The sequence below is a fragment of the Oratosquilla oratoria genome, chromosome 4 (genome assembly GCF_046742065.1).
Source record: "Oratosquilla oratoria isolate Oo_2021 chromosome 4, ASM4674206v1, whole genome shotgun sequence".
Taxonomy (NCBI): domain Eukaryota; kingdom Metazoa; phylum Arthropoda; class Malacostraca; order Stomatopoda; family Squillidae; genus Oratosquilla; species Oratosquilla oratoria.
Window position 1 is genome coordinate 86,997,887 of NC_134780.1, and position 20,000 is coordinate 87,017,886.

A 20,000-nucleotide genomic window follows, 5' to 3' on the forward strand; every position below is an offset into this window, starting at 1 on the left:
GTGTAATCTGTAAATGAGTAGTTCTGTTTGAGATCTCCATATTTTTTACTACGTCAGCTCCTACTGCCGATGTCACTAAAAGGAGGGAAGGAAATCTTGCAGGACATGAAAAATACAAAGGTACAACTCGGCAGAGCGACAGAGCAGAGAATCGATCAATCGAAAGAAGAAAACGTGAGCCGCAACAACGACAACAGTTATAATGCCTCCTCCTTCCCCCCCGGCGAGCTAAACGTAATGAAAAGACACGGCTGAGACTTGTTATTGTTACATAAGAAAGGGCGAGTGGAGAATCATTCAACTCGCAATTTAATCAATCCCCTCCTCTTCCTCCTTCGCACAATGAAAAGCGAGATGGAAGAACACTAAAATGAGCCAGATCAATACTACGACCATCTGCGTGAGGAACTCAAATCCGACGCCATAAGAAACTAGACCCCAAGTACCTACCTAGAGAACAAACCCCGGGATGCAGATGGAGCCAACATACCGGTCCTGGAAAAAGTCGAGAGACCAGAGTGAAACGAAAAGAGTCGTCACCGCTGCCGCCGTGACCGGGTATTGCACGAAGAAGAGTGAACAGCGAAGTGCTGCTACGAAGAGGAAAAGACGAAGGTAGTCCCGATGGTGAAGTCTCCAGTTCCTTCTGATTCTGGTCAGAAGCTCCCGAGGACCCTGAGGAGCTGCCAATCTCTTCGGCCACAGTAAGGTCATCCAAGTAGAGGAATTAACGATTCGGGTTGAGGGTCTGGGGTCTTCGTACCGCCGCCCCAGGATGAATTGTGAGGAATCACCTTCCTGATGTCTTTTCACTTCATCCTCAGACGGCCAAGGATTTCTCCCGTTGACGAACACAGACGAACTTACGGGGTCATGCTTTACGACATGGAAGAGGCGGTGTTTTGGACCTGGCTGGTTCTGGGCCGCGTCTTTCGTCAGGGCATCGGTCGCGGTGCAATCCCCATCAACAGGATCTGGTTGGAGGGGCGACGGACGGTGTTCTCCGTGGGAAGCCTCGAGAGAGTCTGGATGACATCTGTTTGTGGAAACGTGCTTTGGTTGGTTTGACGGCACAGAGCCGCAGAATTCTTCCATGCTCTCCTTCTTCACCAATTGGTTCTCACACGTTTTTCGATCATTGGTAAGGTTCATGAGCACCTTCTTAGTAGAATCAGCGTCCTTTATTATCATGGGCGGGTTGATCTGGGAATTGAAATCCTCATAGGCTCTTTCCTACGGCTCCTAAATCTCCATGGAAACGGGATGCGGAGGAAAGACGACTCTATCGTTGTCGGCCACTTCCTTCAGAAGGGCTCTCATCACTTGTTGGCTGAGGGTTTGTTGTCCACGTGGGAAGGGGTACATTGGGATGGCAGTCCCCGATCTCCGCTAATCACGTGACCCTTCTTCCTCCTCCATGACAAGACCCTGATTCTCAGCCATCTGCGACAGGTCATGCTGGGTCACCCATCCAAAGGAGGTCACGGCATCAGGTTCGGCGCTACAGATGATGAAGATATTATCAACATTATCATTACCAAGACGTGTGTATTTGTGTGTGTGTGTGTGTGTATGTATGTTTATATATGTTTGTGTGAGTTTGCGCGTCTGTGTGTGTATGCACGTACGCGTGTGTGCGTCTATGTACATGCATCTGTATGTGTGCTTGTGAGTACGTTTGTTTATATTTGTGTGTTAATGCGTATACCTTTGCGTATGTTTGTTATGTGTGCACGTATGTGTACATTCTTGTTTATTTGTTGTGTTTGTAATTTTTCCTTCGAAGTTGTTTGCCTGTGTTCTCCATTGGAGGTTTTACTCTGCTGGCGAAAGTGAATGATCCACTGTGATCATATCAAATGCATGTGTTACGAATACACTGTAGATGTATTTCCTGTCATTAAAGAAATGGAAAATTTAGTATCTAAAGACTTTGGTAACTTGATAACTTGATTATGTCATTGGAGGTTTACAAATGGAAAAAATGAAAACTGTCATTAGTAGAAAAAAAAAAACTCAAAAGAATTATTATCATAATTTCCTACTGATTCAAAGACCTATATCGATTTTTTAGACCTTACTGTTCGCACTCCTACCTTCTCTCTCTTCAGATTCAAAATGGACTGCACCTCCTGGACACATCTGCCGTTCCTCCTGCTTATTATGGTTACAACGACGGCGGCCTTGACACCGACAACGAACAACGGCAACCAGAGTGACAGCGTCCCTGCCAGTACCAGAAGAATTCTCAGAGACGATGAGGAACGTCAACAGCTCCTCCTACGGGCGGGCGGTGGCAAAATCCCGGAGGTAAACGGGGCGGGGGTAGTTGGGGGAAAGGCTTCACGCCCACGTCACCACATGGGTAGGTGGGTGGATGGGACGAAGAACAATAAAGAGGGTAAAATAATGCGAGAATACCAGAAAGGAACTTCAAAAGGGGTGTGGCTGACAAATATAAAGATGAACCCGCATTGTTCCATAGATTTTAAAATGGTAAGTTGAAACAAAAAAAATATTCAATCTAAAATCAGGTGGATAAGTTTCTGGTACTCATAATGTGACATTGACTTCACTGTTCTTCGCCATACACATCAAAGGTTTGACAGTGAATCAGCAATAAGATAAACATCCTATGATAGTTAACAAGGGAATTTTAACCACAGCCTAAAATACTTACTAAGAACCACACTTAATTATGCATCCACGTCATGATAGAATAGAATGGACACTACAAAGTAAACAAAAAATAAAACATTGAGAATAATAACAGGATACACCTGTCCTGAGGGCTGGCACTCGGTCTCTGGACTTGACCCTATCAACTTTATTTTTTATTTTTTATTTTTTTTTACATTGGGAGCTATCCACCGGCGACTGCTCCCCTCCCTTTACCATTTTCAGCCGATGACATAGAAACAATCCCATAACGAGAACAAACAGACAACCGTCCAAAGTTCCTTCCCAAAGGCTGCAGTGATTCCCAAACTTTTTTTTTTCAGTTTTACAACTATACGTACTAAGTTAACCTTAATCATGATGCTGGGTACCGTAATGTTTTCTTGATTTTATTTGATTTTTTTTTCTATCACCCCTCCCTTACCCCCGAAAATTTGTTACCTCCCCCCCCCCGGGGGTAATTTACCCACAGTTTGGAAACCACTGCCATAGAGATATATGGGAAGGCCTGAGGAACATTGCCAGCTACTCGAGGCTACGTTTTTTCCACTTAGTGAAACTGGAGGCAACGATTAGTTAATTAACTATCCCTCCATCCTGCTACCTTCCTTTCTAATCTCTCTTCCACCACCTATATGACTCCACCTCTTTGGTGCAATATTGTCTCCAAAGAATGGAGTGTTTGTTGTTGTCAATAAAATAATAACATAGTTTTGATTTATTCTTAACAACTTTAACCTCTTCCGTACGGTACTGCCTAGGAAAGCGTCATGAAGTGCAAATGGGTATACTAGGATGCCGGCGTTATCGTCTTGATTATATTTTGTAGTTTTAACTAAGTTACCCCTGAATTTATTACGTTTTTTGTGTTTATTATTACTCAGAATGAAAGAGAACGAGTTATACAGCAGTGACTATATTTTAAAACGCGAGTAGTGTGATTCATCATTGAATCATCGTACATTAGGCGTTCGATGCTGCGCTCGAGAATTTGACTCGTTTTGAAGAGTTTAGATAACTTTAACCAGTAGTATGAATAGCACAATATCTTAATTATTTCTAATTTTGACTAGAAAATTCACATGTCAGATCTCCAGTTATCACGGCTGTTGATTTATCTATACCCTTTCCCTCACCTGGGAAATGCTCCCCTTCCGCTTCTACTTTCTAGCCCGTGACGAAAATAATTCCACATTAATACAATACAATACAGACAACAGTCCAGAGAGGCCTATAGAAGGGATCCAAGACCATTGCCACCCACTGTCGGGCTGCGGGTTTCTACTCATTGAAACTTGAAGCAATAATCATCATTGTTATTCCCTCGCCTGGTCAAAAAAAAAAAAAAAAAAAAAAAAAAATGATGCTCACTTTACTTATACAATAATTCAATTCATCTCCAAATTCGTTCCAAGATATCTTCCTATAATCTCAACCATTTTTCTTCCAGATCCTCCAGCGGCTGGGCCTACAGAGAGAGGGCATAGACACCCTCGAAGTTTCTGTTGGGCCCTACAACAAGGGAGAGTCTCCTATCTACTTTATCAAGCTGCCTCCTTCACCTTACTTCTTTAAGCACAACCAGAGACCTGAGCCCTACACAGATGCACCAGAGAAGACCTCTCGTCTCCCTAAACCCACAAAGGTTAATCCCGTTCATTTACTTGAAATATGTATCAGCACAGGGAAAATCACCAAAGTAGCCACTTGTGTTTGATTGATTCATCAAAAATATTGACTACATGGTGTTACACTGCTACCTTTAGATATTCTCGTAGGCCTGTATCTGAAGTAGTTGTACAACAAGTACGAAAAAAAAGCAAAGCCGTTGTTGAGCAGGGTCAACAATACAAGGTTCCCTTCTATAATACGCAATTCATTAAAATAACACATTATTTACAATATGATACAACACAATGATCTTTAGTTAGATACTAGCTGGCGGCAACTCACGGGAATGATTATACCCGAACTAACAGTACACACAAACAGAGGGTCACTGTCGGGTTACACGAGGGGAAAGGGGAAACATTAATAAGTAATTCCACCCCTCTCTTTGCTTATGGTGAAAACAGCCAACCTGCGGCACATTCGCATCTACGTAATTATGGTCATCAGTTGTGTCCATACACCACATAGGGCGTTGCTTCACTCTCACTCCGGTGCCAGTCCCCACGGTCTATCAAAGCAAACTTCCAGGAAGGCACCCTTTCCATCTCACTCCGGACAACTCTCGACAAGTTCGATTAACTTGCCCCAGCAGCCATGAATATAAGAACATAAGAATGAAGGAGACTGCAAGAGACCATAAGGCCTACACTAGGCAGCTCCGTATCCATCACCACCTGTCATCCCCATCCATAAAGTTGTAGAATATGTGGACGTCCCCCTCTTCGTCTTCTCCATCGAGGGTTGTCTCTTGTGGAGACAACGCTGAATAGGATCAACATTAGGGAAACGTTCCATATGGCCATATAGCTGGAGTTGACATTTATGAATTGTGCCTGTAACTGGCCTAAACTGAGTCTCACTGTAAGTCTCTGGTTTGATATGAAGTAATTCCAGCGATATCTCATGGTTCTCTGAAGGATCTTAGTCCCAAAGTTATTGAGACCCCTCTTCAAGTCGGCATTTGATATTCCTGTCTCAAAACCGCACGGAAATACAAAGAGTACAAATGACTTGAAGATTCAAATCTTAGTTCCCCTCCATAAATAACGACAACGCCATGTACGCTGGTTGAGCGAGTCCAATACACCATAACCAATGTCGATCCTTCGAGGTACTTCCTGACATGACCCACCACTGTTACGGATTAGGTATGTAAACTTTTCCAAGACCACAGTGTCCTCGTCACATGCATGTTCAGACTGAACTGTGTCATCCAGTAGGCTCCCAAACTCAAACACAAAGGAACACAAAGGAAGAACAAACAACAGCAGGCCTACTGGCCCTAACGAGGCTGTTTATGTTTACTATACTAAGCTACAGTTAAGAAAACAAGGCAACTAGGCGATAGAAAATGAACTAACACTACTGCTACCACTATCCTATCCAATAACAATTAAATGCCGGGCTGTCAGATATTTTATTGCAAGGGGTGATATTTTATTTGCGGATTAGAGTCCAAGTATTTTTGGACTTTGATCTTGGTCCAGGAGATTCGAAGTCCAAGCGGTTGCGCCTCACTCTCCTTTGATTCGAGGGAAACAACCAAGAATTCCTAGGACGCTTCCAATTACGTCACCAGCTCACAAATGTTAAATATTAAACAGCCAAAGATGTATCTGTATAGTTCTGATGTATCATATCTTAAAGGGAATTGGTCACAATAGCAATATATAAATACTAACTCTTTTTTATATAAAATAGTCATGTTTATTTCTTTTGCAGCTTGATGTGAATTTCGTCAACAATGGCAAACCCAGCCAGCTGCATCACTGGAACCTTCCTTTGACATCTGCTTCCCATTTGGCTTTCGATAACCTGAAGAATCTCCCAAGTGGCCCACCATCTTCGACCCCTGCACCAGTTTCTACAACAACTATGGCACCACAGCCAACAACAACTCCATCTACAACCACAGCCAAGTCCACAACTCCAGCAACATCGAAAGTGGCACAGGGTCCCACGCAACGCCCCTCAGTACTAAATTCCTTTTGGCCTACTCCTAAGATTCCTCATGTCCTGAAGAAAAAATATTATTACAATGGCCAACCCTCAGGCGTGTATGTCTGGCGTCCCAAGCAGAAACCACTAGCAGTTGCTAGACATCCCTATTTTCAGCATTTCAACTACTAACACCCTCGTACATCAAATTGAGTGATTTAGAGTATTAGCAACGCTTTCTGCTTGAGGAAGTGAGTGAGTGAGTGAGTAGTCAGTCATTCCATATGCATCACCTACCAAAGACTATACCCTATCATGAATGGTCGTTAGACAGACTGTCACAATGAGGAAAAGTAGAAAAGGTACTACAATTGAACTGAAAGCATAGTCTCTGTCCAAAATTATATATCTTACGTTGTAGAAGGTTATATTTCAATTTTAGATAGAATATCAAGCTTGTGAAATAGTCATCTATGCTGGGATTATGTATGTATGCATCCACGCACACGCACACGCACACGCACACGCACACGCACACGCACACGCACACACACACACACACACACACACACACACACACACACACACACATACACACACACACACACACACACACACACACACACACACACACACACACACACACACACACACACACACACTCACACTCACACTCACACTCACACTCTCACACACACACACACACACACATATATATATATATATATATATATATATATATATATATATATATGTATATATTTTTTTCGGACAATTGAAGAAGTGACTAAAATATTGTTAGATCTTCTTGGCATACAGACTGAGATAAATGTTGTTTCCCTATTGTGATGATGTCCGGGTAGTTTATCTGTTTCTCACACTTCTCTCTCACTGTGTGTGTGTGTGTGTGTGTGTGTGTGTGTGTGTGTGTGTGTGTGTGTGTGTGTGTGTGTGTGTGTGTGTGTGTGTGTGTGTGTGTGTGTGAGTATGTGTTTGTGTGTGTGTGTGTGTGAGAGAGAGAGAGAGAGAGAGAGAGAGAGAGAGAACGGCACAGACGTCTGGGTAGTTGGTTGGTAGTCAGTGCAGTTGTGTAGAGGCCATGTCCTGCATTTAGGTATACCTTGTAGAAGATATGGCCTGTTCTGAGGAAGCATTTCTTTACAAGAAAGTAATGTTGAATAAAAACTAGGATTCAAAGTCATTACTAATGACTAAACTAGCATAACCTTGACCACAAATTGTCTGGATTTATTCGTTGTAACATATACATACATACACATATATGTTGAGCAATCATGGCATGTAAAAGAAGGTGGAAAAAGAAGACACGGGTCGAGTTCAAAGTTTATTACTGACCGGTTTCGCTCTAAGCTTTTTCAGAGAAAAATATCTCAAGGTCAGAGCGGACGGTATAAATCTATAAACGGACTCCACGTTCCCACCATGGGTGAGGTACTCGCGGGTGAGCGGGCAGAAGCACACAATAACTAATTACAACTAAAGGCCAAGTAACACGTTTGGTGTGTAGGCCTAGTAAGTGTTATCCGAAATATGGAAATGTACCTGTTTAGTCTAAATAGTATAGAAATATCATTGGAAATCCAAAAAACGTCGCTGTGAAGATCAGATAAATAAAACAAAATAAAACATGTTAAAATTTAAGTATATCGGACAAGTCACTATGTAACTCAATCTGCGATCGAGCAGAAAGACGTGACAGATGCTTCAGTGTGGAATATGAGTGTTGTAAAACATGGAAAGGTTGTGTGTAGAATGTTAGGAAACAACAGAATTGTGAACCCGTTGGACACCAAGTCGTCGGACAAAACCACACCAAGCTAAGTAGGTGCCGTGTTAGGGCAGTTCCTTATAGCTGCATACTTCGCTGTGATCTTTATCCGTTTGATATATCCTGCTTCTGACAGATGTTTTCAGTGGCTATTTATAGATCCTCAACACCAAGTCATCAGACAAAACCACACCAAGCTAAGTAAGCGCCGTCCTAGGGCAGTTCCTTATAGCTGCATACATTGCTGTGATCTTTATCCATTTGATATATCCTGCTTCTGACTGATGTCTTCAGTGGCTATGTATAGATCCTCAATTGCCTTTCTTTATCTCCTGGCTAGACCTTTTCTCACCACCTCTGCCTGCTGCTAGTTGGCCAGATGGCCTTCTTTGTCCATGTGGCCCACCAGTGGATTTGAAAGGCGGTGGTTCCTTAAGCCCCCTTCTTGTGGTCTCTAACTCTGGTTTGTAGACCTCTGTGGCTCTTACCATAGTAAGACTTCTTGCAGTTACCACAGGGGATCCTGTAGATGACATCTGTCTTCGTTGTTGGTGTCACTGTGTTTTATTCTCGTCCCTCTATCATTGACTATCTCCAAGTAACTCAAAGTAAAAGTTTATCTGTGAAAATATATATAGAAATACCTTGGACTTGATGAGTGATTATCTATGTTTTACAATGTTATCCAGTCACCCTCATTGTCTTCTTGTTCCTATTGAACTGTACAATGTAGATGCAACTTTAGTTACTGAAGATTTGTATTGTTTTCTTAGGCATTCGTATAACAATGAAAGTTTTCTTTTTGTAGATTATACTGTACATTTTGAATTGCATCTTTAGGTTATGTGTACCTAGTCTACTTCAATATACATGATAAAACTTTTGGTGTTGACTACTACAGACAAATGCAAATGACGCATAATATATCAGAACTATGGAAATGTATTTTGTTTTTGTTGCTGTATTAGTACATTTCTATCTGTTGAAATGTCACAAATTCCCCCTCCTAGAGAAGGCTAGGATAGTGCCTCCTAATGGATTTTTTATCTATTTATTATTTTTTTTTTTCAAGTAGGAAATTTATTAATTATAATAAATTTAATGGAGGGGTGTGGAGTGTATTCAGGGATGGAATGGGTGGGAATGATTTTATGCCTTTTTCTTTTTGGCTACCCCCCTTGTAAGGGGGAAAAAGCCTTGATATATGTATGTATATGTATGTAGGAAATTTATTGTAGTATGGTCTTACGACGAAGCTGCTTAGCCGGGAAGCCTTGAATCGCCTCCATTCTGACTTTGCGCCCGAGTAGTGACGCTCTAAACCACTTGCTTCTCCAGAAGATCACTTTCACAATAAGGAACTACTGTACACAGATATACTAAATACTCAGCATAGTTCTGATAATGATAGGTTTCAGTTACGTGCCTGCTGCAGTCCATCACAAAAGATTCTTTATCATCATCTTACAGAAATCAGCCAATGAGATAATCTCAACCTTAACATATAAATTCTTTTTTTCTAAATACAATTATGTTACTATGACCTATAGCTCCTGTAAATTTACTGACTAAAACCCATTTTAATACAAGACACATCACTTGTTGCTTCAAGTTTCACTGACTGGAAATTTGCAGAACCACAGCAACTGGCAATACTCCTACGTTCTGGGAAGAAGCTAGGACTAAAGTCTGTCTTATATTAGTGTAGGACTGTTTCTATGCCACTGGATTAAAGTAGTGGGAGGGGGGCAGTCGCTGGTTGTCAGCTCTCCTCATGTTTAAAGGTAGAAGAAATACAAGTTTGATAGATCTTAGGTCCAGTCTAAAGATCAGATGTTAGGAGTCCCTTGGAGATGCAGCTCCAAATGAAAGTGAGGAAGTTGACTGGGGGTTAAAGGTAGGATATATTGGTCTCTGCAAGACAAATAATGTATAAAAGAGGAGCTCGAGTACACACATGAATTTAGAAAAAAGCATGGTATATTTATGAGTGAGTGTATATTGTTACTATTAGAATGAAATCACTGCATAAAGATTTTTCACTGACACAAATGTGAATAGTTTCTCAACAATATTTTTTGTTTAATATTATACATTTTTGTACACAGGAAACTTTTATTATCCTTACTTTCTGAAAGTTACTAGATGAAATTGATTTGCTGCCTGACAGTGATATCAGAGGTGCATAGGTGTTGACATGAAAAGGAGAAAGACATAGGACAAGAGTTAGAGGGAGTAAGAGGAGGCGAGGGAAAGGGATAAGGAAGTATCATTAGATTAAATATCACAGATCTCTATTGCAAGGAGACCCGATACCCTCAGGAGAGGGATAAGGAAATATCATTAAATTAAATATAACAGATCTCTATTGTAAGGAGACCCAATACCCCCAGGTAACCACACCTTCTTTTAAAGGTAGGGATAATAGATTACGGCCAGGTGGATTTGTGTCCATACTGGGGGACTTTTCATTCTTCAGCACTACGACATCTCCTGGTTAGTGGTGTGAACCCTTGCAAGCTCGATGCGGTAACACCTACAGACAAGGAAGGCAAAGAGCGGAAGGAGAGGTGGATGGCGAGAAAGAAGAGAGCATTGAAGTGAAAGGAGGGAGGAAGTTTAGGATGCAGGTCTTGGCAATGAAGGATTACAAAGGCGGGGCATGCCGACAGGAGACCTTTTGGTCCCTATCTAGGTCGGATGCGAAAAAAAATCGTGATGATAAATGAATAAATAAAAGCTATAATAATGTAAATAACAAATAAAATACATAAATAAATGAATAGGTATAGTTAAATGATAAACAAACAGGTAAATAGAAAATAATAATAAGTTGACATATAACTAATGATAAATGAGAATTAAACAGACAAATGATAACAAAACAAAAACAAATAATACAAAATAAACAATAATCATTACAGCATCTTGCTTAGGTGTTTATCTAAACGATTCTTAAAGCTTCGAACTGAACTACATTGCACTACCTGTGCAGGAAGTTTATTCCATTCATTAACTACACGGTTGGCGAAGTTGTTTCTACCCACTTCCAAATTGAATCTATTTCCGGACAGTTTGAGACCATTGTTTCTTGTCTGATTCTCATTCAGTGTGAAAATGTTGTCACTTTTGATGTTAAAATGAATCTAAACTAGAGGTACTCAACCTCTTTTGGCCATGCCTCACCTAATCACCTTGAAAAGCCTGATGTCCACCATGTGGTAATACATAATTCTTATCATTTGAAAAATAAATTCCCCTTCAGCTGAAAAAGAATAAATCCTTGGTTTAGAACCACTTCAAAACAACATGGCATCAATGAAAAAAATTAATAATAAACATTGCCCATATTTCCTCAATTGCCCTCAATTTCTCCCCTTAAAAATCATATTGCCCACCAGAAAAACTGAATTGCTAACCTGAAAAACCGAATTGCTCACCTGTGGGGCGTACGCCCCACGTTGAGAAGCATAGGTCTAAACAGAAACTAGATGATATTGAAACTCTTGGAAGGTACATATGCCACTGGCATATATTAAGATACCTTAACAGATATGAGGTGTTATAATACAAAGGTCACAATAGATTTTTGAGATTCATGTTGTGTTATATTTTGCATACTGTGATTTGTATATTGCGTGTTACATGTGTCGTATTTTTTGTTGTGTGAAGATGCTGTATCCAGCCCGCCCGCTACTTCTCCGCTAGCGAAGCACCGAAGAAAAGATGAAGACATCGTCATCAATATTCAATGCTTCTTCACTTCAAGTAGTTATACCAACCTCACCTCAACAAGATGTGGTCCCAAGATTGGGACCAGAAACTCTGTTCGTCTTACCCCTTCTCTCAGTCTTTCATTTCTTTTTTTTTTTTTTTTTTTTTTTTTTTTTTTTTTTTTTTTTGAAGAGATACAAAAACCATCCCAGGCCCAAATAGGCTAGATATGCAGGCTAGATATGCAGGGCCCTCACATTAGGGCATTTGCTCTGGGGCGACACATTTAGGGGAGTGGCAATTCTACTCTGGACATACCGTCCACAAGGCTGACAAAATAAATATAATAAAAAAAGGTTAAAGAAGAACTGAATATTTTGCCATAATCTACGAATTTTGCACTAGAATCAACAGAATATGAAATATTTTCCCTTATCCTTTCTGCAATAGGGACATTAGATACAATGTTTAAAATTCATTTATTTCGCAAGCCAATTGCTAAAACAAGCTGTAAGGGATGGTGAAGATGGGAAGCGGTGATGGGGGGAGGGGGGGCATCACTGAAAACTTTGCCCCAGGGCGCCATTTTGCCCGGGGGCGGCACTTAGGCATGTAAGGGCTCTGTAGGTATAATAGGAGCCAGGACCCAACGAGTGTTCTTCTTTTCCTGTGTCCTACAGTTAGGTAAACATGTGTCCAACATTTACAAAACATATAAACTTTTCGCATACATCCGTCATGTACAACACATGATACCTGAGGTTCCACTTCACATACACTACACTCCAACACAAAACAGTACACAAAGAACTGAAACTGCAACTCTCACACAATAACTAATACACCCAAAAACATACCGGTAGAAGAGCATATCCTTACTATTTCACAAATTTTCAGAGTGATTCACAAACAGATCTACTACACCTGACTTGCCAATAAAAATATACAAAGAATTTGCCCCTGAACTCGCCCTTTCACTGTCCTCTTTAATTGATGTCTCATTATCGTAAAATTCCTGCCCCAGTGATTGGAACATTTCTTATGTATCATCAATGACCAAAATTCATAGCCCGCAGTCAATAAATGACTTCAGACCAATTGCCATTACTTTTATCCCAAGCCTTTTTTTTGCGAATATTTTGTTTTTGGCTTAGCATTTGACAATGTTAAAAACCAAGTGGTACACAACAATTTGGTAACACGAAGTCCTCCTTCACTATTAACTCTCTTGTAAATTTTCTAAAAAATTGACACATCTACACTCCCCACCTGACAGCGTGGGTGGCGGACTTTCTCATGGAGCGACAGTAAGCCTCCTCCCCTTGATCTATGGGGTTACCCAGGGTACTAAGATGGAACCGCTGTGCTTCCTCATCCTTATCAACTATGCCCTCATGGGCGCCTCGAATCACTGGTAGATTGTTGATGGCAGTACCGTTGGTATTCCCGTCAATACGAGGCAGCCTGACTACCCACCACTGAAGCCCACCCTGAATAAACTTGAGGCGTGGACTGATGACAACAAAGGGACAATTAAACACAACAAGACCGTGGTGAGGGACTTCTATACGTCCCCACAGGTAGTGGGTTGCTCCGAACTGTCAGTAGGCGCCCATCCTCTCCAAAAGGTCCAGTCCACTAGACTCCTTAGTATAACTGAGGATAACCAATTGAACTGGAAGCAACGCGTCATCAATTCATTGAGGGCAGTCTGATACAGAGTGCACATGTTGCGTATACTTAGGTCACTGGAGACGCCAGCTGAGGAGCTACGTGGAGTCTACACCACTTTTATACTCCCCACCATCACGTACGCTTCCCCACAGTGATCCTCCTCGCTCATCCTCATACACAAACAAGAACTAGGGAGAATACAAAAGAGGACGTGCAAGATCATCCTGGCACTTCTCTACAACGACTATGACAACACCTATCACTGTGTGCAATCTCGTATTTTTGGCAGAGGCAAATTATCCTCTCTCTTCCCATTAAATTATCATCGTTACTACCGTCAGGATAAAGATGTGGATAAGTATGCAGTTCAATTTTATTAATTCTGTGACAAGTGGATAATAGAATACTACAGTGCAGTCAAACGAATGGAAATTTTGGTGGGGCGACGGAACCTGATCGGGCGGCTTGCTAGAGGTGTTGGTGACAACACTCGGAGTGGAGTGCTTACCAGAGGACAAGTGGTGGTCACGAGAACGTTGGTAACAGATGATACGACAGGTAGAATCTCCTGGGACCGGCGAGAGGGGGATGCATGCGTTCCCCTCACGGCTGCCTGTTGTGGTAAGGGGCAGGCCCAACGTGTCGTCATCCGACAGGAAGAGAGGGCAGCGCAGTTATTGTCGTTTCTTTTTTTGTCGCAAATCTATCAAGTGATCACTGCTAATTGTAAATCTTGCGTGTTACAGCGTGAGCTCGTCTTCCTTCCTCGATCATTAGCACTTGGCAGTTCTGTAGAACTTTCGTAACCCATATTCTCTTTTACACCTTTATACCTCATTACCTTGATCTTCTCCGTCACCGTCACCGTCGTCGTCGTTGTATCGTGTTCGTCATCATTATACCGTTGTTGTTGTCATCAACATCATCATCGTAATCATCATATGTTTCCTCTTCTTGTTCCTTTTCCTTACAGCTGCTGTCTGTCGTAATAGCCATGGAAGCCGCCGCTACATTTATTATGGCTGCAATATCTGCTGTTCCCTATGGCAGGGGCAGTACTCTGGTGTGTGGCAACGACAGTAGCATGGAGTATGACATGGAGACAAGGGCATCTGAACAGGGAAGTGGGCGCATCCACATTTGTTATCAGAGCAGTCGTCGCTGCTAGAGCTTGTTGAGTCTGAGCTACTGGAACTTTCGTCAATCGAAGAAGAATTGCTGCTGCTGCTGCTAGATTCAGAGCTACTGGAACTGTCGTCAATCGAAGAAGAACTGCTGCTGCTGCTGCTGCTAGATTGAGAGCTATTGGAACTTTCGACACTCGAAGAAGAATTGCTGCTGCTGCTGCTGCTAGATTCAGAGCTACTGGAACTGTCGTCAATCGAAGAAGAACTGCTGCTGCTGCTGCTGCTAGATTGAGAGCTATTGGAACTTTCGACACTCGAAGAAGGATTGCTGCTGCTGCTGCTAGATTGAGAGCTATTGGAACTTTCGTCAATCGAAGAAGAATTGCTGCTGCTGCTGCTGCTAGATTCAGAGCTACTGGAACTGTCGTCAATCGAAGAAGAATTGCTGCTGCTGCTGCTGCTAGATTGAGAGCTATTGGAACTTTCGACACTCGAAGAAGGATTGCTGCTGCTGCTGCTAGATTGAGAGCTATTGGAACTTTCGTCAATCGAAGAAGAATTGCTGCTGCTGCTGCTGCTAGATTCAGAGCTACTGGAACTGTCGTCAATCGAAGAAGAATTGCTGCTGCTGCTGCTGCTGCTAGATTGAGAGCTATTGGAACTTTCGACACTCGAAGAAGGATTGCTGCTGCTGCTGCTAGATTGAGAGCTATTGGAACTTTCGTCAATCGAAGAAGAATTGCTGCTGCTGCTGCTGCTGCTAGATTCAGAGCTATTGGAACCTTCGTCACTCGAAGAAGGATTGCTGCTGCTGCTGCTAGATTGAGAGCTATTGGAACTTTCGTCACTCGAAGAAGAATTGCCGTTGCTGCCAAAGTCGGAAGTTTCGTTACTCCCAGAAGAACTGCTGTTGCTGTCAGAGCTACCGTCTAATATTTTAAAACCGATGTCCGGATTCCTTTTTTCTTGGTTGAAAGGTTGAGACAATCCCAGAGCAACGCACATCTGTCAAAGTTCAAGAAATCTGTGCTAAGTATGTTATCACGGTGAACGCTAACATGACAAGATAAACCCCTTTAGTTGCTGGAATATACCTAATGATTGTATAGCGTTTGTATTAAGGTATATGTAAGATGTAGATGTAAGTTATAATAGTGTAAAGAATGTTGTGGGAGACCCAACATCTACCGCTGTAAAATCAAATAAAAATTGATATATGCCGGAAATCAAGTCACAATGAAAAAGGACTCGCGAATGGTCGGGTAGAAGAGTTTGATTAATATATCAATTTATCAACAGCTTGGTATGTGAATGACGTTGCGATACTGCTTATACAGTATTTATGTACAGAGTGTAGGTGTGAAGCACAAAAGATGGTGTGAATAATGTTTATGAAATAATAATAAAATAACTGTCGACAAAACCCTATCATGCACCTAACTGTTACGCAGGGGCTGTCCTAGGTCAGGTTCTGTTGGCGGCATATTTTGCTCTTGCATTTGTCAAGACTTGCATAGACTGGGTATTGGACAGAATTGTCGATCAATGTCATTGCCAAACACCAAAGTCACTGACCTTGTTTTTGCTGATGATGCTGTCCTTCTTGCGGAGCCGTTGGAAGGCCTGGTTGCAGCTCTCGAATCACTTCACGGGGAAGCTAGACCGTTTGGAATTAAGGTCTCCCGGACCAAGACTACAATGTAGGAGTTTGGGGGCTTACTTGTGGACACAGTTCAATCTGCCCATGCATGTGGTGAGGACATTGAGGTCTTGGAAAGCTTTACATACCTTGGTAGTGTATTGCATAACAGTGGTGGGTCATGTCAGGATGTACTTTGAAGGATTGGCATTGCCTATGGTGTTATGGACTCACTTAACCAGAGTATATGGCCATGTCGATATCCATGCAGGGTGACTAGGATTTGAATCTAAGTCACTTGTGCTCTCTTTCCTAACATACGACTGTGAGGCGCGGACACCTCTACGCCTTACAGCCTCACTATTGTCCCGTTGTCTCCCTCATTTACCCGGTAGCACACAAGAACTCAGTCTTGCTGACGCCTATTTTCATTACCCTTTCCTTCTAGTTCATTCTCCCCACCCTTTCAGCTCTATTTCGACTACCTTTCAGATCTCACCATATCTTACAGCGTCATCCGCAAGCGTTTTTGTCCATGTGGGTTCCTGTCTAACTTCGACTGTTAGCCAAAGCTTAACCTTTTCTTGCAAACAAGAAAAGTCTTTGAAGCAATCCCACTTCCGCCTTGAAACCCTCGGTCATGCTTGCTGCACACCTCACTGTTGTTACACTGTAGCCATAAATATCCTTCACCGCCCCCACATACTTCTTTGCCATTCCTAACTTCCTCATACAGTACCAATGCTCTTTTCTCGGTACCCTGTCATAAGCCCTCTCCTAGTCCACAAACACAGTGCAACTACTTCTGGTCTCCTCTATACTTCTCCAGCAACATTGATAAAAAACAAATATTGCATCTATAGCTCTCCCTGACATGGGAACAAATTGCTCCTTGCTTCTATTCTCGGCCTACTTTCCCCCACTCGTCCATATCTTCAACTTTACCCCTCTGTAGTTTCTGCAGCTCTACAGATTCCCTTTGTTTTTTGAAAACTGGAACTAGCACACTTTTCCTCCACTTCTCCAACTTTCTTTCGCCTTCCAGTGTTCTGTGAAACGATCTGGTAAGCCATGACGCTGCCATCTATCGTGAGTTCCCAACTGGTAAGTAGTCTGGGCCTTCTGCCGTGCGGCAGAATCCTCTTTATGGCCTTCCTCACTTCCTTCATACTGATCTCTCGTACTTCCACATTTATTGCCTCCACCTTCTCCAGCCTTCGTTCTTTCACGTTTCCTACGTTCACCAGCTCTCCGAAATACTCCTCCCACCTTCTTACCAACTTCTCCTCACTTGTCAGTATATTCGTATATGTATACTTTGTCATTTTAGATAATGCTGTGTATCCCAGTTAGCTCTGTATTTCTTCTTCGAGAAAATGTATGTACAGAGTCATGGAACTAAATGACTTCAGATTGAGTCATCCAAAGAATTCAACGATAAAATCATGATAACATGATTACAAACATTGTATTAGGAAAGTACTTTTACTAAAAATGCATAGGCAAGGAAACTCTCGTAACCTCCAAAACAACATGAAGAAGGAAACGAGATAAATTACCGTAAGGAACAAAATTGTCCATGTCCTTGACGAACCCATGTTGCAGAAACTCAGCAAAATTTGTTTGCACCACTAGATGATCCTCAGCGAAACTGAAAGCCAAAATGAATGAATGAATAAATAAATGAATAAATAAATAAGTAAATAAATAGATAAACAAATAGATAAATAGATAATCAAATAAAAAAAAAAAAAAAAAAAAAAATAGATAAACAAATAAATAAATAAATAGAATAAAGATAATTAGATGAAATACCCATACGCTTCTGTGATTGATAGTTTGTGTTACTCTCTTATATATATTTTTTTTCGTGTTTTTTTATGTCTGTGTGTCCAATAATAGGTTGTGTATCTTAGCGGAAGTAGACTGTGTGTGATCCTGGCCACATTGAACATAATGAATATACTTGCTATTAAAATCATCTACTTTTATACATAAGAAATAGAATGTTTAATAATGGTATCAAAATTACATCTCTCAGAAACGAGAGTAATACTTAAACAGGTAAGTAAAATCTATCATAAAGATTGTAATATATGCATTAGATGGTGAGCATATATGCTTCATGTTAATTCATCTTTAGAACATACTGTAGCCCTTAGAATAGCGGCACATAAGTTTACTGAGAGTCACACCTTCAATCCTGCCCCCCTCCCTCTTAGAAGCTGTCTCGATCTATGAATTCATTGACTGTCTCCAGCAAATGACCAAGCGGGAACTCGATCGAGGAATTCCCCCCAAAACGCTCCAAAGTCGAACTAAAGGGAAGTCTGTTACCAGAATTAATTATCTCACCTGGAGGGATTTCGAGTCTCAAAGCTTGTGAATGTCTCACCAGTAGCGCGCTCCCTTTATATAGGACACCATATCACCCATATGGAGATGCCAAGGCACAGGTGTTTGTAAGTAGCAAGTGTGTTAGGCTCAGATTGCATGAGTGTGTGAATGAGGTTGACCAATAATAGTATGTTGGAGATAATTTTAAGTTACTCCTGCTTTTGTGGACGTTGCCTATGATATATGTACAAATAATTAGACCTGTTCGAAAAAAATATCTTTTTCATATTACCATACGTTACTGCACTTTTTCCAATGTTTATTTTGGCCTGAAAAGCCAAAAATTACATTTATTTTCATCTAGGATGTATGGATGCATTACGACGTGGAGGCTGAAGTTTTTTGCTATCTCACCAAAAGGACCATCTTTGAGGCATTTCTAAGCATATTTTGTGGTATAATTCTTATTTATCCAAGATAGAGCACTTTTTCCAATGTTTTTTTGACCTGAAAAGCCAAAAATTACTTTTATTTTCATCTGGGATGTATGGAAGTATTGCGACGTGGAGGCTGAATTTTTTTGCTATCTCACCAAAAGGGCCATCTTTGAGGCATTTCTAAGCATATTTTGTGGTATAATTCTTTATTTATCCGAGATAGAGCAAGAAATTAGGTACCAAAAGAAGAAACAGAATCTACTCTGCATATACCAACCGTTAGAATTGATAATTTTTTTCTCGTGAATTTGAAAATAAGTAGGTCGGACTGAGAGGCAACTACAGAGGCAAGAAAAAAGTCATTATACTTTAATACTTTTATTAATCATACTTTTGAACATCACAACAAGATGAAAGTTTTACATGCTTACCACATTGTATTATTTTGTAGTTTTACATGCTTACCACATTGTACTATTTTGCAGCTCAGCAGAACAAGAGGCAGTTACTGACGTGAATGACATTACCTGGGGGTGATTCCAGTGACAGTGACGCTGAGACAAAAGCGATGGATTACCAGAAGCCTCGTCCTGGATGTTCTTACCATGAAGACACCGCGACTTTGACATTCCCCAGGAGAGTCATGGAATATGATGCCATCTGCAATACAGATAATTCTCTTGACTTGTCTGGCAATCAAGTTACTGGCTTGGTTTCCACCACCTTGAGAGGTAGGGCTGATGTGGACAAGTTAATTATTTCTAGATCAACAACACGTCATAACAGAATGCTGTTTAGGTACAGCATCAGCCAGAGCTACATGGCGGAGTTCAGTGAGGACCTTCTTTAGCTTGCTGCTCTACACTGGAATGGGAAGATGTTCAGAGACGTCCTGGGTAGTGAACCTGGGGCCACCTGAGAGACTTTAGCTGTGCTAGTGTCTGGACCACTTGCCTATCCTGAAGGAAAGTTACTGGAAGTACTTGTCATCGACA

At 41.4% G+C, this 20,000-nt stretch overlaps 2 protein-coding genes across 2 annotated transcripts; one reads left to right on the plus strand and one right to left on the minus strand.

The window, feature by feature from the left end:
• Positions 1-1,263: 1,263 nt before the first annotated feature.
• LOC143024579 (uncharacterized) lies at positions 1,264-6,785 on the plus strand. The gene is made up of 4 exons (XM_076183390.1): positions 1,264-1,336; positions 2,075-2,310; positions 4,130-4,324; positions 6,073-6,785. The coding sequence occupies exons 1-4, from the start codon at positions 1,264-1,266 to the stop codon at positions 6,478-6,480; spliced, it is 912 nt and encodes a 303-aa protein (XP_076039505.1). The 3' UTR covers positions 6,481-6,785.
• A 7,039-nt stretch (positions 6,786-13,824) lies between these two features.
• On the minus strand, positions 13,825-18,624 carry LOC143025023 (uncharacterized). Its single transcript, XM_076184629.1, has 3 exons — positions 18,587-18,624; positions 17,791-17,882; positions 13,825-15,597 (listed from the first exon to the last, which is right to left on the minus strand). Exons 2-3 carry the CDS (start codon positions 17,827-17,829, stop codon positions 14,482-14,484), a joined length of 1,155 nt encoding a protein of 384 aa, XP_076040744.1. The 5' UTR covers positions 17,830-17,882; positions 18,587-18,624; the 3' UTR covers positions 13,825-14,481.
• Positions 18,625-20,000: the final 1,376 nt, after the last annotated feature.

Excerpts from the sequence above, each read along its gene's own strand:
- LOC143024579 (XM_076183390.1), top strand. The coding sequence starts at position 1,264 with ATGCGGAGGAAAGACGACTCTATCGTTGTCGGCCACTTCCTTCAGAAG. Across the intron at positions 1,337-2,074 it reads TCATCACTTGTTGGCTGAGG|ACCTTACTGTTCGCACTCCT; the intron begins GTTTGTTGTCCA and ends TCGATTTTTTAG. Across the intron at positions 4,325-6,072 it reads GTCTCCCTAAACCCACAAAG|CTTGATGTGAATTTCGTCAA; the intron begins GTTAATCCCGTT and ends TTTCTTTTGCAG.
- LOC143025023 (XM_076184629.1), bottom strand. The coding sequence starts at position 17,829 with ATGGGTTCGTCAAGGACATGGACAATTTTGTTCCTTACG. Across the intron at positions 15,598-17,790 it reads GGACAATTTTGTTCCTTACG|ATGTGCGTTGCTCTGGGATT; the intron begins GTAATTTATCTC and ends GAACTTTGACAG.